This window comes from Paroedura picta, chromosome 1, assembly GCF_049243985.1.
Source record: "Paroedura picta isolate Pp20150507F chromosome 1, Ppicta_v3.0, whole genome shotgun sequence".
NCBI lineage: Eukaryota > Metazoa > Chordata > Lepidosauria > Squamata > Gekkonidae > Paroedura > Paroedura picta.
In genome coordinates, this window is record NC_135369.1 from 112005327 (window position 1) to 112030568 (window position 25242).

Below are 25242 nucleotides of genomic sequence, written 5' to 3' on the forward strand. Positions count from 1 at the left end.
GATATCTGCAATAAGCAAAAGCGGGAATGAACAAATAATGCCTTCATTCATGTTGAATGGACTTGAGCATCTTTAGCAATCCATAGCCCTGAACAAGATGTTCATGTTCTTTTGAAGTGATGCAGTTTAATTTTTACTTGCTCACTTACCTTCTGTCATACTGATTTCCAGCAAAGAGCTAAGTACAGAAGTCTGGAGAAAACATCAAGGGAAATCTTCCTAGAGTTTCAAATAAACTATACCATAATGGGGGGTGCACACATGCATGCATTTGTGGGAAAATCTCAGATGTATTAGGCTTCACTTTTACAGTGTTTCAGATTCCTAGCATTTTCAGCAGCACTCCCAACAATCTACTTTTTCTAATCCAGTTGCTTTATATAGTCTGATGATGATGCAAGTAAAAACTAATGCTCTGAGGTATCAGATTTCAGAACGGTAGTTTAATCCACATGGTTTTCTAGATCTGCAAATACACAGGCTAGTGTAGTCTTTACACTGAATGCTATGATTTCAGACAAACCAAAGGCCCCAAGGTAGCATAATCATCTGTGCACTTGTCCAGACATTCAAAAGGTTAAAAGGAAGCATGCATGACTTGCACCTTTTCTCTTGTTTCTGTGTATCAAAGGGTGGCAAGAGTGTCTCCCCTGTTGAGACATCTGTGCTACTTTCCCAATGCACCAACTGAAGACATATTACCCCTGCCACTCTTTTGTACTTCTGATGTACATGAAAGTACAGGGAAAGGAGATGACAGTTCCTCCCTTGCTGCTTCTTTGGAAGGGTTGAAATGATCATGTATCTCTCTTGGTGAACTGTTCTGTTGCTTTTGTCACCACAGTTTATAAAATATAATGGTACTTCCTTTTTTATATGAGCTGTAGGAGTCTGAGAAATATCATTATTGTTGTAAAAAAGCAGGATTTAAGTATGGTAAATAAATCACTCAATTAGGTGCAGCAGATGTATTTCTTTCAAGCTGTCATGAGTCTTTCCCAGCACATGGAAAAGATCATCCTATATTATTTTGCACTGAACCGTTGAGAGACTGTGTGGTTTGGTGGCTGGATAAGGTGACCAGATTGTCCCACTTTTGGAGGGACATCCGGGGGGCACCTGGCAAATTGTACTTATGTCGCAAGTAAAAAATATATATTACAATACTATTTTTGCATTCTATGCGTTCTATGAAAAATGTTGTTGCTCCATGTAGACCAAATTTTTAATTAAGTACTCCCCCCCCCCGGCCAATGGTGTCCCACTTTACCAATGTTAAAATCTGGTCACCTTAGGGTTGGATGCTCAGCCTGTGCAATGATTTGACCACTGTCTACTCTGCAAGAAAGGGATAACAGTTAAAATAGTCTGTTCAAAAAGACTCACAGACCCTACTGGCTTCAAGAATGCTTTGAAGGATTTTAGAATTCTAAACAAATGCTCTATTGAGATTATAGGGGGTATACTGGAACATAAAGCTCCTCAAAGCTATTAACAAGATTGCTTCTTGTTGACCTCTCCTGCCCCTGGGGCAGAATCTGACCTTATAGCTTACCACAAAGCTGAGCTGGAAGATGCCCACCATGTGGTAGTGTAAAATTTGTACTGGATCCAACCAAAGGTACTATGGAGATGAGGCAGTATTGGCAGCAGCAAAGAAATCTTACTTCAGTTTTCCCATTATATCCTTAATCTCCATCATAAATTATTCACTGACTCAGGGTACCTTTCTATGGCAGATATCCAGCTACTAATTTAAAAAAATACTACAGAAATGATGGCCAATTATCACTTAGTCTCTAATTGGCCCTTTCTGGGAAAAATAACATGACCGAGAAAGTGGTGGCAGGTCAACCTAAGTCTTCTTGGATAATTCATCTGATTTGGACTCTTTTCAGATTGGTCTCGAACTAGACTATGGGACCAAAAAATGGGCTGGTGGCTTTGTCTATCTGACTATCGACAAAGGATATGCCACCTTGTTGCTCCTACTGTCTTTTTCTGTAGCCTTTGATTCAATGGACCATATCATTTTGATGAGACCTCTGGAGACAAAAGTAAGTGCCAGGGAAAGTTCTTGGGATTGGCTTAAATCATTCTTTGTGGATCAGACTGAAATGCTTGCCATTGGAGACTATTTGCCATCACTATGCAAAGCGATTGAGGGCAAAAGAAGAAGAGGACAACAGAGAATGAGGTGGCTGGATGGAGTCACTGAAGCAGTTCATGCAAACCTAAATGGACTCCGGGGAATGGTAGGGGACAGGAAGGCCTGGAGGATCATTGTCCATGGGGTCGCGATGAGTCGGACACGACTTCGCACCTAATAACAACAATGCAATGTGTTCTGTTGGTTTCCACAAACTGCAGTCCTATCACAATGCTATTCAATCTCTATGTAAATCCTGTAGAAGAAATAGTACATAGACTGGAATTTGGTGGTATCAATGTACTAGCAACATCCAGCTCCATATCTCTGTATTCAAATGTGGTGATGTGGTAGATGTCTTGAGCCTGACTGCTGGACACAAACAAATTCCAACAAAACAGGGGCCAATCCATCAGCACCCCATCAGTTTTTGGGTTCAATTCAAGGTACTTGCTATGCCATACAAAACCCTTCATAGCTTTGATCCCTCATATCTACAAAACTGCCCTTGTTCCCCCTGCTCCAGCATAATAGCTTCAGTCATCTGAGCAGGGCCTTCTGGGGTCCCACCATGCTAATGGACAAGATCAATACATGCATTCTCTTTTGCGGTACCAAACTTGTAGAATGGCCATTCTGTTGTGGTCAGGAAGGCTCCCACGCGTCTGCTATTCCACAAACACAATAGCTTCTGCTATTCCACAAATGTAAATTAGAATTGTTCAGGAGAGCCTTTTTAGAAATATAATAGGGCTATTTTATAATGGAACAATTCGGGAATGTTTTCTTACATAATGTATACTATACCACTGTGTATAGTTTGTTAGTTGTTTTGCTGTATGTGTTATACTACTCGTGTTTTCTACTTGTTATACCATTTCCTGTATTGTCTAATATTTTGTTGCAAATTTTTGTTGCAAATTTCTTTAATTCCAGTCATACTACATTGTTTATTAGACTCCTGTCTTATTGATTGTATTGGCTTGCATGTTATAGTTCTACCCTAAATCTTAGTGAATAAGGCAAACAGATAAATAAAATCCAAATCTGATGTGGATTCCAATATTTTGCCAGTCACCATAGATTTATTATACAGATACTGAGGCTGTATGATGAGACAAGCCCTTCCTATTATTACAGAGACTGTAATGGACTTACAAGGGCTAACTCTACTTATTGCCCTTTTTAAGTCTCAAAAGCTTCATTGGGGCTAGAAGTTCTGACATTGCTGCAGAGTGATCATAACAGAGTGAACTGTAGTTCTAATACTTAAGTATAAAGAAAAACACCATTGTGATCCTAAATAGAGTTATATACTTCTGAGTCCATTGACCTGCTTAGGATGTAACTGTAAATTAGTAGGGGCTTGATTAGCAACAGAAACACAGTGGATCGTATACATTTATGCTCCCATACATTTGAAATGTGAATATAATTCCTGGTTTTGTATGTTAGACTGTGTCCATCTAAGTGCATAATGCCAGAACAGAAGTATAGCACATGTATCAAAAAGACATACAACATTAGAAGATGGGTCAGCTTCCCAGCAATCATATGAATCTAAAAGCTGCAATAAGGCTCATGAACAACTTAGCATACCATGACTGGAACCCAAAGCAAAATTCTTTGCACATAGTTGCACATAGTTTTTCAATAAGCATTACACATTTTTCTAGCACACCCTCGCAACATCTGATGATCTGCTGTGTAATCTAAGGGGGGAGGGAAGCAGAAAAATCTCGAGGTGTGACAGTGACAAACAAGACATTAAAACTCGTATTATTCACACAAAATAAATAAATTCATTTTAGAAATAATATTGCATCTTACGTGAGCTTTCCTAACGTCTGACACCAGAAACTGCAGGGACACAATGGGAAAAGAAACACTTCTCCTAGTCTGCTTACATTGTAGCTTGAGCCTCATGGGGATATTCTGCCATGTCAGTTGTAGTCAGTGAGCAATTTTTCCAGTCAAATATGTATTCCCACTAATGATAACTTTAAAAAATTGCTAAATCTTTTGCTATTAATAAACCAAATTACCACTCAGACAAAGACCATCTGCACTTACTTTGTCACCCAAGTAAGGACTGGGCGCACTCCAATAATAAATCTGCGGCAATACACTCCTTGCAGCCACGTTGTTGATGCTAAGCTGCTGGGGTCCATCAAAGCTGTCCTGCTGAGGAGTAACTAGAGCGAGACCAGGTACATCTGTCAGGTACCAGCCAGTCATGCTCCCAATCTATGGTGAAAAAAGAAAAGACCTATAAATATCCATGATGAATCCTGCACAGTCTATTTCCTTCCTCCCTTTTGGTCTTTTATCCTTGTTTATTTTTATATATTCCTAATGTAAATGCTTGGACGACTAAATAAGGAGTAAATTACCATCTAATGTAGATACAGAGAATAGGGTTCACCATATTTCTTCAGTCAAGTAAACATAATAAAAGCCATTCCTCGTCATCCCATACAAATGCTCATTGAAATTGGGGGGACTCTTTATTTCACAAGTTTAGGAAACAGTGGATAAAGATAAAGATTTAGTGCAGTTCAAAAAGCTGCCTAAGAACCCCTCCCCCCCTGAGTTACCAGCTTCAGGTTGGAAAATACCTGGAGAATTCGGGGGGTAAAGCCTGAGGAGGTCAGGGTTTAGAGAGAGGAGGGAATTCAATCAATAGGATATAATGCCATAAAATCCATGGGCCAGGTGAATGGATCTCTATCACCTGGAATTCAATTGTAATAGTGGGAGATCTCCAGACATCACCTGAAGGTTAGTAGCTCTACCCCATACACTCCCTTATGGTTTACAATACTCTTCCCCCTTGCTGAGAAATGGGCAGCAGTAATAGTTCGCCCTTATAGGGTTTCTATATCTACTCCATTCAGAAATCAGAAATTTCTTCTTCAGATGTGAAAACCCCCTTGCAGGAAAAAATGGCTGTACACTCTGTCTCAGCCTTCCCCAACACAGAGCAGGCTGGGTAAATGTTCCACCTCCTCTCATTTCAATGTCTTAGTCTCTCATGTAATGTTCTAGATTGGAGACATTTCCTCCTGCATCCTAGCATACTCCTGCAGAGTATCTGCAAACTCTGAATCACCACCCTTTCTGGATCAATGGGCTATCAACAGGATTGTGCATTCACTCATCTCAATGCTCCTGGTTTGTGGTAGGCTTGTTGCTGTCTACCGCTCACTGGATTACAGGTGATTACATCCCCCTAGGATGCAGAATGTACTTTACATCACACAGAGAAAGTCCGCTCTTGTAGTGTATTGTAGCTGAGCAACTGAGATATGAATCAGCGATCTACCCTCGGACCTTACATCAAGTGATGGAAGCACTGCCCCCTAGCAGTGGAATGAAAACCTTTCTCACTCTAAAACTCACTCATGTGGTTTGATATACTGGAAGGATTTCATTCTCGTCTTCTGTGAAAGGAATGAAATGGTACAGCTCTGTATTCTGTACCTAATACATAGGCTTGACATTATTAGCCCCAACAGCTTGAAATTAAAAGCTTAAATAATTTAAATATTTATCCACTGTTTCCTAAACCTGTGAAATAAAGAAGAGTTGGTTCTTATATGCTAGTCAATAAGATTTTAAGATTTCTCAGAAACTAAATGAAGGGTAGATATTTTCTCTAGAAATTCAATCGGCAATCCTCAAAACATCTCAGCTGTCAAAGCAGCTTTGTATATCATATGTCTTGCACCCCTGCTGTAAGGGACTCAGCAGTCTTCTTCTGCACAAAAGAATAAAGAGAGTTCAGGAGACTATCAGATGCAGGTCCATCTGTTTAACAGTCCCTTTTCAGTTTTCTTGCTCAAAAACTTGGTTTAAAAAATCAAACTTCACTTCAGCTGTGCTATGTTTTTTAAAGACTTGTTTGATGGAGAACCCCTGCCCTGGAAAATCTCTAAATGTATTAAATTCTTGGCATAGTGGTCAGAAGTGTAGATTTCTAATCTGGCAAGCCAGGTTTGAATCTGCACTCCCCCACATGCAACCAGCTGGGTGACCCTGGGCTTGCCACAGCACTGATAAAGCTGTTCTGACCGAGCAGTAATATCAGGGTGCTCTCAGCCTCACCTCCCTCACAGGGTGTCTGTTGTAGGGAGAGGAAAGGGAAGACGAATGTAAGCCACTTTGAGACTCCTTTGGTCAGAGAAAAGTGGCATATAAGAACCAACTCTTCGTCTTCAAATTCTAACAATATAGACATACTCAAGGTTTTTGATTGTGTTGCAGAGACTGGATGCTACCATAGCTGTGAAGTGGCTCAGCTGTGAGCTGAAAGAGCATCCTGGTTATAAAGTCCATAAAATGAGCCTAATAGGCATTTTTATTTTATTCACATAAAGATACAGTTATCAGGATTTGATATAGTTTTGTCAAATGAATAGAATCCTCACTGTACTACATATTATCCTTACAGTAAGGTATGCTTTAAGTTCACAACATGGTACATTATACCATAACAGGTTGTCAGCAGTAGCCTCTGACCAGGCACTTAAACCCAGAGACCTGTAGAAAGCTGGTAAAATAGGACTAGCATGTGATCGAGTTTAAAAAGCCAAGCAATGAGCCTTTAAGCAGCACTGCATGGTTCTAATATCCCCACATAGACATATATCTGACCAAATGCTTAGATATGTTAAACTAGTTTGTATTTGCTCCATAGAATTAACAAATTATTTTATTGTGAACCGCCGTGAGACCTTTTGGAGAACGGCAGTATATAAATCGAATTATAAATAAAATAAAAATAAATAAATGCATAAAACAATACTGAGATTTTTAAGAGTCAGCACAACTTCTAGAACAGAATATTTCCCATACTTTTAAGCTTTCCCATTATTTTTAGTGGAACTATGCCAAAACTCTGAGATTTCTACCCCATGGGAGATGTTATGCTGCACTGGCACCAGGTTTTTGGTCCAGAGCTAGTTACCCTGTTTCTTCCCGCAACCACACAGGGAGCCCTTGCCCTGCTCTCCCGTTTGCCCTCAGGAGCTGTGTACAAACAGGATAGCCAAGTGATAGGAAGTCAAAACTTCTCACCATTTGTTTTACATGGTGAAAACTCCCCAATCATCTTCCAGCATCATTCTGTGGCATTTGAGCACCCCCCCTCCAAGTCCGGAATATCTTTTTAAAATTAAAAAAAAAAAAACCAATTTGCATCACTACACAATAACTCCTTTTAAAAAATGTTAAATGCTCCACACCACTCTGATGTACCATGGAGCAGCAGGAAGCATTCTTTTTATTTTCTTAGAAAGCCTCCTTCTAAGAAAATGAATAAAATGCTTCCCATGGCTCCCCAGCGAAACATTTTTTTTTCATTTTTAGAAGGAGTTTCTGCAAGAAAAGGCAGGAAGAAGCCAGGCTCTGTCAGCAGCAGCAGCAGCAGAAGTGGGAGGGCCTGAGCAGGCAGCCTAGCAAGTGAGGCAGGAGCCAGTGGAAGTGATGATCAGGGGTGATTACAAAGGTGGGGAAAGCTCACTGAGACAGCTTGAGTTTTGCACTTATGCATGGCCAAGGCCTGGCATACACTTCGTTGTGTCCCACGACAAAAAAGGAAACACGGATTTATCCAGTCCAGAGCAGTCTCAGGGCTTGTCCAACTCAGGCCCTCAGTTGGCCCATTTTAAGGGAACAAGGATTTCCACCTTCCCTTAAAAGTGGGGGCAATGGAGGGCCTGAGTCAAGCCAGCCCTGGGACCAACCTTGATCTGGGCTGATTCCATCAGGAAGCATGAATCTGCCCCAATGGCAAACTAGCAGGGATCAGAGCCTAATCCTCAGTCTTCTAACTTCCTCAATTTTTGTCCATGTTTCCTAGCCTTTACTGTGAAAATGTTACTCATTATTTGCTTTGAGTTTATCCCAATTATAATGCACACTGTTGATCTGCTATTATACATTGAAAACTGATCAAACGGAGAAACATAGAGTTATACCTGTTATACCAGTTCCCTACCCTATTCTGGGGGGGGGGGGGACAACATAATATACTCTCAGGCTATAATTCTTAAATTCCTCAAGAGGCTACTAACCTTTACGATCCAATTAATGCATGTCACTGAATATGTCCATGAGATATTAAGAAGATACTATTGTTTTCTTGTTAAGATATTACTCATTTCACATATGAATTTATGGATATATGCGACACATCATTAATTTGCATAAGACAATTTCTGTGCTACCCATTTCAAAGAATAAACCTAAAATAATTCTATCCATATAACACGATTGATAACTTAAAGAGTCATATTAAGCAATTTACCATTTCCGTGTCTCTGATATTATCTTAACCAATCCTCAAACAATAATTTCTTTTAAGTTATTGGCTAGCATTTATCTTCTAAGCATTTTCCTCCTAAGCAGCAATATCTCCCCAATGATAATTGGGCTTTTACTATGAAGAATCAAATTATTTTATTATTGAAAAAAAGAATTGTGAAAGTACCAAGCTATGTGATATAAATTAGAAAATACTACACCAATAGTATGTAAACATGTGTACTCTGCTTTTTCTTACAGTGTTGTAAGTCCAGTGGGAACCCACACAGTCTCTTGTTACTCCTGAGCAGAAACATTCTTCACAGCCCTTGGGGTTGTCTTGCTGCAGGTTAAAGAATCCTGGTTTACAACGATCACAGTTCTCTCCTTCAACATGATCCTGGAAATCAGATTAAAACATTAGAAAGTTTTAAAATAATCTTACAACATGTTCTTTTTGACCACTGATATAACACAAAAAAGGAAGACTGTAAATAAACATTTTCCTCTCAAATGTGGCTCCAACTATTCTATGGTACATACCTGCCCACCACAGTCATCCCATTTTTCAAAGATATTGTGCTGGGCTATGCTCTTTCTCCAGCATGACATCCACACAGAGACATTCAGTAACCCAGAAGAAGGACAGGTACCCACACCAAAAGGAGCACAATACTGATGTAATTATTGGAAAAGTATTATTGTCCGGCTTTTTTCCTATAGTCAGCCTCAGTTCTCTATGATGTGTAGATTTAATATTACTAGAGGTTCCTGCATCTCACATAAATATTTCAAGCCTGAATACAATTAAAGAAGTTACATGGCTGACCATGTCTTCATACATTGCGTACTTTCCCCCCTTTAAACAACAATTTATGTAATAACAATAACAAAGCACAAAAAAACCCATAGCAGCATTATGGTATAGTCCAACTACCATACTCATACCTTGAATAAATCTTTGTTGGTCTTAAAGGTGCTACTGGACTCTGATTTTATTGTGCTACTTCAGACCAACATGGCTAATCATTTGAATCTACCATATGTTTCGTTATACACATGTACAATAACCAGTAATTGTCTGAAGAATTGGATTTATTAGTATGACAAATATGCTATTAAGCAAAATCTATTCCCTTCATGTTCATCATGGTGTAGTGGTTAGGAATGCAGACTTTAAATCTGGTGAGCTGGGTTTGATTCCCCGCTCCCTGACACGCGGCCAGCTGTGTGACCTTGAGCTCACCACAGTACCGATAAAGTTGTTCTAATGGAGCAGTAATATCAGGGCTCTCTCAGCCTCACCTACCTAACAGGTGTCTGTTGTGGGGAGAGGAAAGGGAAGGTGATTGTGAGCCACTTTGAGATTCTTTCAGGTAGAGAAAAGTGGCATATAAGAACCAACTCTTCTTCTTCTTCTATATTCTGAGTACCTCTACTGCAGTGAGCTCAATCAATAAATCTAACAGTACAATCCAATTGGTTTCAATGGGATTGAACTGGAGAAACTCTACATAGGTCTGCGCTGTTAATGACATAAAACTTTACTAAAAATTGATCAGTTGGCATGTGGTCACTAGTATGATTCATTTATAACTCCATATCCTAAAAGATACCTGGAATTTTAATTTATAACAGAACCAAAATTGAAACCCAATTTTTTAGTCCAAATTTAGCTTGTGGAATGAGCTAATTACTGTCTACTATTATTTTTATTCTATCCAGTTCTTGGCTTCTTACACAGATTAAAGCTAAAGAACAAATTCTTCACTGCATATTACAAAAGTAAGTTCTGTTGTGCATATGACCACTTAATTTTACAGTTCTATTTTTATCCATAAGTGGTTTGCAAACCTATACTGAGCTTGCATGAACTGTATGGCATTGGAAGCATGAGAAAGGATAAAAGGTAGAATAGCTATATTAAGAAAGAACCTTGGGAAGGACTTCTGGTAGGGTTCACAGCCATCGAGGATGGTGGGAGCCATAGGAAGGAAATGCAGCCCTGCTAGGGGCATGACACTGAGACAATGGTTTTGGAATGATTTTCACCCAATTCCTAGAGTACTGCCTCATAATCACATTAGTGACATGATATCACTTCTGGGCAATTGCTGGAAGTGATGTCAAGCTGCCAATATGGTGCCATTTTTTAATAATTCTTCTCCCTGGGCACCATAAAGAAAGAAATGTTGAGTCAGTGGACACCATAAAGAAAGAACTGTTCAGAACTGTTCAAGATTCACAGCTGTGAGAAGAAGAGGGAAATGGAACAAGCTTATTATGCCTTTCCCACTGAGGCCTTTGAGAATATTCATGCTCAAAATAACTCATAAACTTGTTCAAAGCTCTTGCCAACCACAAAGCCTTCTCTGATTACTGAAAACACGATATGACTCATACAATACACAGAACTGTCTGGTTGTGGGTGGGAAAGTCATCAAATTGTATACATAAACCAATCATAGGTCATCTAATTTCCTACTGTGTATGGCCTAAAACTTGAGCATATGTAAAGAAATATGGTAGCTGCCCCTTTGCATATGGCTGACGTTGCTAAAGTGGGAGGGAACCAACAAACAGAAGAAAAGGCATGTCTCATCCCTCTTGGCAGAACCAGGGCAAGATGAGGCCATGTGGCCCACACTTTGCTGCTATGTGGCAAGCATAAAAGGACTGCCTGTAAGGGTTCTGGCCTCCATTGCTGCTGGTGACTGCTTCCTGGCCTCCTTTGCCGCTGGTGACTACTTCTTGGCTCCATTGCTGCTTCCAGCACCTCAGTATCTTCACAACTGGCCTAGATTTAAACCCTCTTCCCATGGTGCCACCAGCCTGATATCCAGAAGGCCCTGTGGAAGGGGAGGAGACTCCCTTAGGAAGTTCCTGTTCCCACCCTCTCTTCTTGTTTGCTTGTTTGTTTCATTATATGCTTCATTGTTTATGAATGAGCATTGTTTGTTACTGGTCACAGCTGGATGGTTTGGTTGGGGATAAAAATGTTGGAAAGGCTGTGGAAAGGAGGGAACTTTTATTCATATGTGGTGGGAATGTCCAGCAATAATGAAATTCTGGGAGAAATTTTTTTTGGGAAATTAGTAAAATTATAAAAGTTAAATTGGAACCTTCAGTCCAGTTGGTTCTCCTCAATTTATTTCTCGATGAAAATGCTCAATGTAAGCAGAAAATATTGGGGATCTTTCTGATTGTAGCTGCCAGGATGTTAATTGCTACTAACTGGAAAAACGCAGATAATATCTCATTAGATAATTGGCGAAAGAAAATTAGGCAGTTTATGATGTTGGAAAAGTTAACAAATAACATTAAAGTAATTCAAGGGGAGAAAAAGATTGAGGATTTCAATATAATTTGGCTTGATTTGGCAAATTACTTAAGGATATTTTCAGACTATAAGGTATGTGAACTAGTGTTGTAATGTGTGACTTGGAACTATGATGAACTGTTGAAATGTAATAGATGATATGGACATTGTTTACAGGATTCAAAAGGTTTATGAAGCTACTGAGTTGTGCTGTGGTGAATTTTGTTTTTGGTGGGGCGATTCCGTTGATTGTTATTTATTAATTATAGTAAAAATAATAAAAAATATATTTTTAAAAAAAGGACAGCCTTGGGGTGAAAAGGGCTGGCGCAGCCTGTCCAAGCCTCTGTTCTCATCCCCCTTGGCAGCCCTACTGACCTCCTCTCCCTACAGTGGTCAGGGACAGACTGGCAGCAATGTCTCCAGATTGCCCCTGGCTGGGCTGACTGGATGGAACTCTGGTCTGTCCTGGTGAGGGTCCAATCGGAAGGCGCTTCGCGCCTTCTGATTGGCCCCTCTGCTTGTCAGTCCGGGGCCAAGGAACCAATCTGGGAGTTTTGATCCTGGACTCAGCCCACCCCAACACCCCTTACTGTTTTATTAAGAGGGACAGATGACTTTTTTACGGGATTTTATTGTATTCATGGATCTTTGAAAACCACCACAAGAAATTTGAGAATGGTGGAATATAAATATAAATAAATAAAATATAAATAAATATGGCAAGGTGGCTTGGCAGGACTGCAATAAAGGCTGATGCCCATTGACTTTTCCTTGGCTTCACCTTCCGAGGGGATCAGCAGGTCTCATGGTTAAGGGGAATTTGACAGTCATGTCACTTGGACCCCATGGGCAGGCCTGCTGCTATGGTTTTCTATCCCCATGAAACTGTGGCCCTGTTGGCCATGTATCTGCCCCCACCTTTGGTGTGCTAATGCTCATTTTGCATAACAATAAAATCTATGGCCCTTAATTTTGCTAAGAAATTGAATCTTGTGTTCATGTGTCTTTTGTGCACCAGTATTGCCCCCACCCTACCTTGCAAAAGAATACAGTGGGGAAAACCTAAGATGCTTGAAATTCTTTCAGAATGTAAAGCATCATGTTAAATGGATGAGATATGGTATTCAAATTAGGACCAGAGTATGGGGTGGGGGTGTTTAAGACTTTTCTCTATACCATCTGTCCAAGACTGATGCTGCCCCATTGAGTTGGTATACTTTGCACTGGGATAAACGCCCTGCATCAGATCCAAATGATGGCCCTTCTACTTTATGTTTAGCTTCCAGGATATAATTTGGTTTTGCTGTAAATATTATCGGGAAATGAATGGAACATCACAAGCAAGAACCAATGAAACATAAGAGAGATAGGGAAATGCTAATGTAGTGAGAACATATCAGAACTTCTCTCTATAAACCTGTACTTCAAACCTAATAATGACCAAGCATATGGGATCACTCAAAACAATTTCTGCTTTGCAGCTGGCCTATACATCAGTTTTGATTAGAAATTATTCCCTCTCTCTCTTTGCACTTGAATAAAAATAATTTGAACTTGGATTGCTGATCCAACTCAGATGCATCTGGATGTTGCACACTGGGAACACTACCTTTAATCTTCATCATTTGAAGAATATAATTAGAAATTGCTCACTATCTGAACTTCTAGATTTGCTAGTTTGGACATTAAATTTTTGATAGGAAGTTATTTTTTTTTCAGAAACAGAAAGAGTGTTTCAGAATTATGCCTGTGTCAAATAGTAACAAGGTTAATACCTTTAGCAGATTTCTGTGTCGATCTGCTATCTAAGTCTATGCAGCAAGATCTAATTGAAAGTCACATGTGCACAGAAAAAGGTTTCACCTGTAACTGAGAATCATCAGGAAAGATCTGTAAATATCTGTAAATATATGAAGAAATGGATTCTTCAAATATAACAGTAAGAGGCCTTGATTTAATACAAAGTTAACATGAAATGTGGATTGTGGAAATGTGGATTGTTCCAAGTATCTCCTTTGGAAGTAAGTGTCATCATTTGCCACTGAACCGACAAAAGGCGGCTGAGAATATCACCCAAGCCGCTGTTGACGCGGCGGTCGGGTGGGGAAGAAAAAGAGCGGCAGCGGCGGAGGTGGCGTGCGCACGCACGCACGTGTGCCGGACTGGGGTGGGGCTCAAGCGCGGGGCTATTTAAGCGGCCTCGTGCGCGCTGCCCGCCCCTTTTCGCCCGGAGCCGAGTCAGCGTGACTTGGCTGCGTCGAGGACGGGTTCGTCAGGCGGTTGGGCCTCGTGCGCGGCTCATCCCCCCCCCCCTACTTTAATATTGGGAGCTGCTCGGGTCCGGTTGCAACGATGGCGCACAAACGCCGGGGCAACCGGGCTTCGACAGCTGGGTCTCGGAGCGGGCCTACCTCATCTGGCGGGCGGGAAGGCGAAGGAGACGGAGGTTCCCCTGGGAGCAGGGTGTCAGCCCAGAGGGTTGGGGGCAGGCGGGCGAGCGCAGCAAGGGCGAGGGCCGCATGGGCCTCGGCTTTGCCGGCTTCGGCCCGCACGGCAGCAGACCGCCCCAGTCGGGCACGTGGGCGGCGGCAAGGCTGGGAAGGCGAGGCGGAGCGGCAAGAGTCGGCCGCGACGCCCGCGCCACGGGGTGGAGGGCGGCGCAGCGCAGCTCGCACAGCAAGGGCTCGAGCCCCGTCCACCAGCAGGGCGCGGGAGAGGGGCGGGAGGCCCCGAGAGGGTTCATCAGGGGAGTCCAGGGGCAGGCCTAGGACGCGAGCGGCGGCTCGGATGGACTTGGGGGTGGAGGCAGCCGCGACCGGCGGGAGGCAGCCGAGTGTGGGCGGGCCGTCGGGCGCGGCGCTGGGAAGCCCGCAAGATCTTAGACCCCTTACAAGGGGACGCAGGTCTCCGGCCTCCAGGGTCGGCCTCAGGGAACTGAGTCCAAGCGAAGGCCCCAGCACGCCCGACAGCAGCACGTCAGCGTACTGGAGAGGGTACGCCAGGGCGGTGGCGCAATTTTCCGGGCCGAGTGCTCCCTTGAGGGAGGACAGTGTGACGAGTACAATGGAAGACAGCTCCTGGGGCGAGAGCTCTGCCGCCGTGGACACGGACAGGTCAGGGGGCCCAGCGAGGCGAAAGCGGAGGAGGAAGGCGGGACGCAGAAAACGCTGCAGGGCGCGTTCTTCTTCTCCCTCTGGTGAGTCAACCTCCAGCGAGGAGGCTGACAGCGCACACAGGGAGGGCCGTTACTGGCTCGAGGGGGCTTTCGTTCCTGGGCTGCCCGCATGGCTGCAAAAGCGGCGGGCGGAGGCCAAGCGCCAAATTGAGCGGAAAAGAGCGGCTGGGGGTGCAACCGAGCCCCCAGGCCATTATATCGACACGGAGGCCCCGCCGGGGATCCATCTGCCGCGCAGGCTGCGTGACAGGGCCCTGGACGGGTACTTTGTGGATATATATGCCATGGTTAGGACAGGGCATAAAGGGGGGGATACGGGCAAGCGCAAAGAAAAGCGCAGTAGGGACCTCCCCAGGTGTGAGCGCAATTTCGCCAATTGGCTTCGGGGTTACGTGGAATACCTGGCGCTGCTAGCCGCGGCTTACCCAGAGAGGGGGTGGCACTTAGCGAGACATTTGTCTCACGTGCTGGAAGCCAGGGAAGTGGCAGGCGAGGAAGCAGCTCTCGAATATGATCACCTTTTTAGGGAGAGGGCATCATATAATTCCCTGGCGAGGTGGGATTTGCGGAATAGCGACGCATGGCTGGTGAAGGTGGGACCCAGCGTTCGCCCGGCAAGGGAGCGCGAACGCCGGTTCCTGCCGATGCGAAAGGGGACAGGCCTGCCGTGCTGGGATTATAATCGAAAGTCTTGTAAACGGCCCCAGTGCAGGTACAATCACGTTTGTGAACACTGTGGGGGGGGCCATACTGGCCAGTCTTGCAGTAAGGCCGCAGGGAGTCAGCAGCCCTTTCGGGCGGCCCGGCCCCCCGCTCGGAAGGATGGGGGACCGGGCACGGGAGGAGCTTCCGCCAACGCATAAGTTGCCTGAGGGCCAACCCGGTAGCACCGAGGGCTTGGCTCCGACCCCTGTGCAGGTAAGTGCCCTCCGCCCCTGGTTAGAGAGGTATCCGGACAGGGCGGCGGCGGACTACTTGCTGTCCGGTTTCGAACAAGGATTTCGTATCCCATTTGAGGGCGAGAGGGTGGCCACATGCAGCGGTAACTTGCGTTCCGCTAGAGAGCTCCCGCACATTTTGGCAAGTAAGATTGACAAGGAGTGCAGGGCAGGGAGGATGGCGGGCCCCTTCAAAACGCCTCCGATCAGCAACTTGAGGGTTTCCCCGCTAGGGGTGGTGCCTAAGAAGACCCCGGGTCAGTTCAGGTTGATACATCACCTGTCCTACCCAGCAGGGACTTCGGTTAACGATGGCATCCCGGCTGAGCTTTGCTCGGTCCGCTACGCATCATTTGACCAGGCGGTGGCGATGGTGCGCAGCTGTGGAAAAGGGGCCCTGATGGCAAAATGCGACATTCAGTCAGCATTTCGCCTCCTGCCGGTACATCCGAAGGATTTTTGCCTGCTGGGTTTCAAGTTCGGGGGGAATTGGTATTTCGACAAGGCCATGCCCATGGGCTGTTCGGTGGCATGTGCCGCCTTTGAGAGATTCAGCACCTTTTTGGAATGGGGGGCCAGGGAGAAGGGGCAATTTAAGGAACTCATTCATTATTTGGATGATTATTTGGTGGCGGGGCCAGCGGGGTCCGGCAAGTGCGCAGCACGCCTGCAGGTATTTCAGCAGATGGCTGCGGAACTGGGGGTGCCATTGGCGCACGAAAAAACGGAAGGTCCAACAACCCGGTTAACATTTTTGGGGGTGGAACTGGACACGATACAGGGCACGTCCAGGCTCCCCCGGGAGAAGCTGGACACTATAGAAGGAATGATCCAGGGCATGCTGAAAAGATCAAAATGTACCTTGAGGGAGTTACAGGCATTATTGGGGCACCTCAACTTCGCTTGTCGAGTTGTGGGGCCAGGTCGGGCCTTTTGTGCCCGCTTGGCAAGGGCCACGGCGGGTATAAAGGCACCGCATCACCACATACGGCTGATTCAGGGGATTAAGGACGACCTGCGGGTTTGGCAGGTTTTCCTCCAAGGCTTTAATGGGGTAGCGATATGGCAGAATCCTTTGCAGCTGGGCGACTTGATGCAAGTTCACTCCGATGCAGCGGGCAGCTTGGGATTTGGGGTTTATTACAACTCTAGATGGTGCTGCAAACCATGGCCAGAACAATGGGGGGAGGCAGTGCGCAGGGACCTTACGTTCCTGGAGCTCTTCCCAATCCTGGTGGCCGCTCATATTTGGAAGGGGGTTTTTTCTAATCACAAGGTCCTGTTTTGGTGTGATAACCTTGCAGTTGTCCAGGTGGTTAACAGGCAATCTTCCAAGTCGGCGAGGGTCATGCGGCTCGTAAGACGGTTGGTCCTGTTGTGTCTGACGGGCAACATTTCATTCAGAGCAAAGCATGTGGCGGGTGTGAATAACGCATTAGCGGACTCCCTTTCTCGCCTGCAGATCGAAAAATTTCGCCAACTTGCGCCGGGGGCCAACCAGGATCCGGAAGAGTTCCCGGAAGAGCTGTGGACGCTTGGAGAGGAATAATCTTGAGAGGGATTTTGGGGTCCCTGGCACCGTCTACATGCAGGGCTTACAACGGAGCGGCAAAGAGCTTCCTGACCTTTGCTCAGAGAGAAGGGCTGGAGGGGGCCTGGCCCATGAGGGAGCAAACATTGCTTCGCTACTTGGCCTGGCTTCAAAACAGGGGCATCGCCCCGGGGACGATGCGGGTCCACATGGCTGGCCTAGCGTTTTTTAGCAGAGTGTTCGGGTCTTGGGACCCTGGCACGTCATTCCTGGCCCGCAGGGCCGTCGAGGGATGGCGGCGGGCGGAACCGCCCAGAAGGGACAAACGGCGCCCCATAACCCTGACAACGCTGAAGGGCTTGATGGCTCAATTGCCACGGGTTTGCTCCAGCTCTTATGAGTTACAGCTGTTTTCCGCTGCATTTACGCTGGCATTCTTTGGAGCATTGCGAAGCAGCGAGTTTCTGGCTCCTTCCAGGCGGGCGGGAAGGTGTTATTCCCTGGGTCGACACGAGGTGGTGCCAGTTGGCACAGGTTATAAGGTCAGGTTGAGAAGGTCCAAGACGGATCAGAGGGGCATGGGGACATGCCTGCACCTATCACCGCAGAAGGTTGAACCCTGCCCGGTTACCAGCATGAGGGCTTACTTAGCACTTCGCCCAAAAACACAAGGGCAATTGCTGATTCATGCTGATGGCAGGTGCCTATCTAGATACCAATTTATTGCGGTGCTACGGCAGTGTCTGCGGCGAATGGGGGTTCGGGAGGAATGGTACGGGGTACACTCTTTCAGGATCGGGGCAGCTACTCAGGCCCACCTGCAGGGGGCGTCTCAAGGGCAGATCATGGCCCTGGGCCGCTGGCGGTCCAAGGCCTACAAGACTTATGTTCGCTTTGATTTTTAATATGTTGCAGGACCCGGGCGGGCTGTGGCCGTTTGGATCTTGGGGCACAGCTACGTTTTCTGGGCCGGAAGATATGCCGGTCGGGCAGGCTGGGGAGAGAATCTCGGCCTGGGAGATGGAGTGCACATTGACTGGATCGGGCGCCGGGGCATGCTATGGACGGCCCTTCTGGAGACGGTGCGTCGGCGGTTGTCCCTGACTGGACCCCCTGCAGTGCTGGTGCTACACTTGGGAGGCAACGACCTGACCAAGATGACAAGAGTGGACCTGAAGTTCCTCATAAAAACGGACCTGGCGGCGCTGCAGCAGTTGCTGCCGAACACGCATCTGATTTGGTCGGACATTGTCCAGAGACGTGCCTGGCGTGGGGCGAGCTCTGTGGGCAAAGTTAACCGATCCGCCAGGAAGATCAACAGGGCGATAGGGAAATGGGCTGCGGTCAGTGGGGCCAGGGTAATACACCACTTCGGCATCGTCAAGGAGGACGAGACTTTTTACAGGCCGGATGGTGTGCATTTATCGGACTGGGGAATGGAAGTTTGGCTCCACGACGTGAGGGCCACACTTGCGGCATGGTTAGAAGGTGTTGGCCCTGCTCTAGTGGCGGGGAGGCACAAGGAGAGGACCCAATTTGAGTCGGAATCAGGTCAGGGGCACCTGTACCGGAGAGGGACCTTCATTGAGGTGGCTAAAAACTGTGAGTTAAGCCTGACCCGGCTGGGGAAGGCTAGCACGGCTCGCAGGGCCAGATGGCTCAGGGTGGGCCGAAGAAGGTTTACGCCTCCTTCGGCACCCTGAGGGGATCATCTCCCTCAGAGAATCGCCCATCGGCCAGGCTCAGGGCTGCATGAGGAAATGCAGACAGCTGGAGTTGATGGGTAGGGGGTGTGTGGTCAGTGACCACAAAAGGGGGGAGTCCTCTCCTTGGCCTGCCAACACCATGGGTTATGTTGTGTTTAATAAAGCTGTGGCCTGTTGTAATGCCATACCGGTGTCCGCGTCTTTCTGACCAAGACAGTAGACCTGCAAGTCAAAAGGCGGCTGAGAATATCACCCAAGCCGCTGTTGACGCGGCGGTCGGGTGGGGAAGAAAAAGAGCGGCAGCGGCGGAGGTGGCGTGCGCACGCACGCACGTGTGCCGGACTGGGGTGGGGCTCAAGCGCGGGGCTATTTAAGCGGCCTCGTGCGCGCTGCCCGCCCCTTTTCGCCCGGAGCCGAGTCAGCGTATCCCACCCCCCCTCCCTCTTTTTCATTTTATGGGTTAACAAAGCTAATTTCTGGTTTGTTTAATTTCTGTCACAGCTGGCGGGGAGGCACAAGGAGAGGACCCAATTTGAGTCGGAATCAGGTCAGGGGCACCTGTACCGGAGAGGGACCTTCATTGAGGTGGCTAAAAACTGTGAGTTAAGCCTGACCCGGCTGGGGAAGGCTAGCACGGCTCGCAGGGCCAGATGGCTCAGGGTGGGCCGAAGAAGGTTTACGCCTCCTTCGGCACCCTGAGGGGATCATCTCCCTCAGAGAATCGCCCATCGGCCAGGCTCAGGGCTGCATGAGGAAATGCAGACAGCTGGAGTTGATGGGTAGGGGGTGTGTGGTCAGTGACCACAAAAGGGGGGAGTCCTCTCCTTGGCCTGCCAACACCATGGGTTATGTTGTGTTTAATAAAGCTGTGGCCTGTTGTAATGCCATACCGGTGTCCGCGTCTTTCTGACCAAGACAGTAGACCTGCAAGTCAATGCTATGTTAACATTCTGTTCATGTCCACCAGTTTTGAATTTCTACAGCATGAACACTATTACCCTATTTATACAATACACTAATAGTGCATGCCATGCCATTGAAACAGGTGGCCACTGGGTTCTCATTTCATGTGAACAAAATGCTAACATAACAACTGTGGAGAGCTATTATCTTCATGTAATGTGTTTTAAATGAGCCTCTTGTGGCGCAGAGTGGTAAGGCAGCAGAAATGTTATCTGAAAGCTTTGCCCATGAGGTTGGGAGTTCAATCCCAGCAGCCGGCTCAAGGTTGACTCAGCCTTCCATCCTTCTGAGGTTGGTAAAATGCGTACCCAGCTTGCTGGGGGGTAAACGGCAATGACTGGGGAAGGCACTAGCAAACCACCCCGTATTGAGTCTGCCATGAAAACGCTGGAGGGCATCACCCCAAGGGTCAGACATGACTCGGTGCTTGCGCAGGGGATACCTTTACCTTAATGTGTTTTGATCCATACTGGGAACACATACTGATTTAACTAACAGGCATCATGAAAGAGACTGTCTACACAAAATTACGCAGGTAAAGTGGATCAGTTCCTACCCATCTCAAGATAAGAACAAAAGAAGGGAAGACAATAAGAAGCCGCCAATGCTTCTCAACCCTCTACAGTTGAGAACAGCATCACCATTAAAATTTCTAAGAGGATGTGGTGCTGGCATGGGAAGAGTGCCAACCAACAGAAATCAGGGTCTCCAACTATACCAGTGATATGACTAGAATGAGTCCTACTCATTGGTGGAGGTTATAGGGTTCATGTATTTCAGGCCTACCCTTATCCTTAATCTGGAAATTGCAACTGGTACAGAATGCCATGGCCAGGATTCTCACAAATACATCATGGAGATCCCACATTCTACCTGTACCTGTACTCCAACAGCTCGCCTGGCTCCAAGTTGAAATCCAGATTAACCTTAAGATTTTGGTAATCACCTTCAAGGCCATATGCGGTCTGGACCCAGTGTATCTGAGGCACCTCCCTGCCTACACCCCCAAAAGAGTCTTATACTCCACCACCTCCAACTGGCTACAGATCTCTGGCCCCAAAGAAACACGTAGGACCTCAACAAGGTCCACCAGGCCTTTACCTGGTGGAACGAGCTCCCTGAAGAGATCAGTGCCCTGACCAATTCCGCAGGGCCTAAAAAAGGGAGCTCCTCCACCATGCATTTGCTTGAGACTGACCAACCCAAAAACATCCACTGGTTCCCTCCCCCCAGACAGCCCCTACCATGACCGAACAATCCAACCTACCCAAGGTCTTGTCAATGTTACTGTTGATATTAAAATATTATTCTGGTTGACATGTTACGTTATGGTTGTTATATTTGTTATATTTATTACAATATTCCATGTAATTATCCTGTGATGTTCCATGTAAACCAGCCAGAGCTGTATAGAACGGTGGTATAAAAATTTTAATAAATACATACATACATACTTCAATCATGCATCTCTCTTTAATGGGAAACATTATGACATTTCTGTATTAGACATGCAGTGATCAGAAGAAAGCACTGCTGATCAAGGCATACATTTGTAGTTTATGAATAACATCTGAAAAATGTAGAATGTATAGAATGCCTACCTATTCTTTGGTATGACAAATACTTCCTTATCCTTCCTGCTTTCTTAAATTAACAAATGCTCACCATTGTGCCCAGTCTGCAATTTTATTTGTATTTCTTGAGGCACAAATGTAGGCTCCTTTGACTGCTGTGTAACATTGTCTGCTTTTCTTTATGTGCTATGTGCCCTTTGTGCAATGATACCTATATCTAAAGAGGCAAAATGCCTACTTCTTGTTGATCCATGAGTGAGAATTTCAATTTCCTATAAAACTGAGATACCTCTCTGCCTGATACTTGGTGAGAACATTTCTTGGATGAGGGGAAGGAGCCTATAAAATATCATTCCAACTGAATAGAAAGCCAAGAAGTTAAAGACTGTGTTTAGATGTGTTTTCCGAAGAAAACAAAAGGAAAGTAAAAGCAAAAATATGATTGAATAGAGAATGAAGGGGGAACTAATCATTTTAAAAAACCAAATGAAACATCATGCAACTCTGGCATGAAGAAGTCATGTGGAATCAGGCCATGTATTGCAGTGCAATTTATGAAACTGTGCTGCTTTCAGCCTCACTGAAGATTTAAAAAGAAAAGAGCTGACACAACTTGCATTAGATTTTTAAAGGTAATGGTAAACAGGGTTATCAGATTTGCAACCCAGCTTATTGCAGAACACAGCCACCAACTCCCACTTGTGAATACAGCATTTGTGACCACTTTGTAGAATTTCTCTTGAGATTTGGTGAAAGCTGCCATTTTGGGGTGGAGGACAAAATGCTCTGCAAAAAGCCAAAGGGAAAGAGAATCGCTAGGGCAGGATCGCAGCCAGTTGGCTTAGTTAATGAGGTAAATGAAGCCATCCCCTAGCCATTACTCAGAGAAGGAAGGTTTTCACTTTCACTCTGACCCAAGTCTGCTCATAGTCACATTAAATTAACTGGGAAAGAGTACTGATGGAAGATGCACATTCAGATAGATACTGTCCATCAGTATTGCACCCTTTTTAATGGGATATGCATTCGCAGATTCTATCTCAAGCAGTAATGAGACTAGGTTGACAGGTACAAGCTCAATGGCCTAAGTATTGTCAATGTGATATGTTCCTTCTTCACCAATGGAAACAATTTTTCTCCCTCTCAAGAGAGTGTGAAAAATAGACAAAAAGGGGGGAGGATGAATGTATACATATTATGCATTTTCAGTTTTCAGCTCAGTATTTATACACTATAGACACGAATGGATAACCAGATCTGACTAGAATGTTGACATATTTTAGATAGAGCCAAATATTAAAGGATCTTTCCTTTGACTGTTGTCAACATTGATTTTGTAAGTACTTTGTTGGTACACAACCTGATGTCAAATTAGAAATAAATGTTTTTATGTTCTCAGGTAGGGATGTACAGTATAAAAATGATACTTTCAGATTCAAATATATTGGAACAAAAATACTGGTATTTCTGGTTTCCCAATGTGTGTGTTTTTCCCTGAGTTTCCAATATTTTCCAGCTCCATTATTCCCTACAGGGAATTGTTTCAAAGGGCTGGGTGGAGAATGGCTTGTGAGTTAATGACATAAAAATTGAGGGGGAGCTTCTGGTGCCTGTCCTTAAATAACTCTCAAATTTTAAATCAACTGGACCCGGGGAATCCAATACTATGGGTCCCTGAACAAGGTGCCCCCAACCAATTCTTCATTGTTTCCTATGGTAAGCCCCATAGGAAGGCGATTGCAAATTAAAATACAACAATGTAAACCCTGAGAATTTGAACCAATGTAAAGCCCAAGAATCTGAACCTATGTAAAATGTGAGAACTCCAACCAGTGTAAAATGTAAAAATCTCAATGCAAAAAGCAAGAATCCACAAAACATGCAATCCTGACACAAACCCCACTCTAGCAAATAATGAATTTTTACAAGGCAACAAAAACACTTAAAACAGAATCTTACCTCAAGCAGGCTGGCAAGCCAGTATCAAGCTTTGAGAGATATAGAAACACCTGGGGGAATTGTGGAAGCTCCTGATATTCCCATTAATTCTCAATATTTCCAAGATATTTGGGATGCATTTTTTGGCATCCCAAAGGGTTACAGATATATTTGGTAGACCCAAATATATCTGAAAAAACATCAGTAAGGTACTTGTAAAATATATATTCAACTCAGTTATATCTGAGCACACATCCATGCTCTCAAGTATTATATGCCTCTATAGAAAGTTTATCCATATATGCATAATTAACAATAGTACCTTGACAGTGTGATGCCCAATACCTACTCATGATTACTATTACATCCAAATCAAAAAGGCATATTTCAAGAAAGGGGTCACAACTGTGTGGAGAAAATGGACAAAGAAAAAGCTTCTAATCTAGAACAGATGACAAGTTTACCCTGACTGGGGGGTGGGGGGGGGAATTGCAATCCATACCTTGCAGATGCAGGGCCCGAGGCAGGGGTCATCATTTAAACTGCCTTTCAGAGAACAGTTGCAGGGTGAACAGTGAGGGTAACCCTTGAAACCTAATGAGCATCTGTCACACCATTGTCCTGCATAGCCAGGTTTGCAGTGGCAGAATCCCGGAAGCAGGTCTGCAGAAAGATAAAATAAGTATGATGCTTAGCTAAGTATTCTCTATTGTTAAGAAGACTGAAATGTAAATTAAATGGTCAAAATGTAAAAAAAAAAAAATCCACCAAGAGCCAGCTTGGTGTAGTGGTAATTGTAACCTGCTTTGAGACTCCTTCGGGTAGAGAAAAGAGGCACATAAGAACCAACTCTTCGTCTTCTTCTTTTATTACAAGTTTTTTATTTCCTTTTTCCTTTCTTTTCTTAATGAAACTCATTTGTAAAATCTGCTAATTCAGATCTTTGAAGTGCTTGCCAGCAGGAGACTAGTTAGCAGTGCATGCTGAGCCTGAATATGATGTTCCAGGAAAGCAGGAGGTACTTATCACAGGGTCTACTGACAACCATTCAGCCTTGCCTTGAGTCTAGCTTCTGCAGCCTTGGCCCACACTCAGGCTGTATTGCTAAGGTTGAGATCCTTCTCCATTCAGCAGTGATGGCCACTATGGAAGGGCTGGATGCAGGCCAATTCCCTCATGGACTGACTAGGCAGCTTGCATAGGATATTATTCCTCAGCCTCAGTCTGTTCTGATTTCTATTAAAGTTTAATATTTATTTATCCATGTGAACAGAGTTATCACACAGAGCTGTATTGGATGGATGGGAAAGGGTGAAACACTTATGTAGCAGCAGTGATATAGAGAGTGAAAGGACAGAGATCCAGCATTCCCACATGGCTTTAGTAAACAGGTGGATCTTGAGAAACTGGGCCAGCTCAAATATAATATTTGTGGTTCTTTTCACATATGAATACTGAACCTTCAAGAAACTGTTTCCTTGTGAAACATGCACTTATAAAAGTGCTTCAGGGAGGAATGTTTACATCCATGGCTGTGTATTGCTGAAGGCGTGAGTGAAAAAACAGAAAACAATGAATATCAGATAGGCAGCATTTTCAGAAAGAGAGTTGTGGATATATTAAGGAAAAAATAGTGAGGC

General features: G+C 44.9%; 2 protein-coding genes across 8 annotated transcripts in view; one reads left to right on the top strand and one right to left on the bottom strand.

The window, feature by feature from the left end:
- LOC143845196 (uncharacterized) overlaps positions 1-19630 on the top strand; it is a 33370-nt gene extending 13740 nt beyond the window's left edge. The window contains exon 2 of the mRNA XM_077353402.1: positions 18337-19630. Coding sequence (XP_077209517.1) covers positions 18337-19124 — 788 coding nt within the window. The 3' untranslated portion in view covers positions 19125-19630. The remainder of the gene's footprint in view (positions 1-18336) is intronic.
- LAMA2 (laminin subunit alpha 2) overlaps positions 1-25242 on the bottom strand; it is a 606483-nt gene that overhangs the window by 344941 nt on the left and 236300 nt on the right. For all 7 annotated transcript variants that reach the window (XM_077353378.1, XM_077353349.1, XM_077353372.1 and 4 more), the window contains exons 10-12: positions 24105-24265; positions 8715-8855; positions 4223-4396 (exon numbers count right to left, since the gene is read on the bottom strand). In XM_077353378.1, the coding sequence (XP_077209493.1) occupies positions 4223-4396; positions 8715-8855; positions 24105-24265 (476 nt within the window). The remainder of the gene's footprint in view (positions 1-4222; positions 4397-8714; positions 8856-24104; positions 24266-25242) is intronic.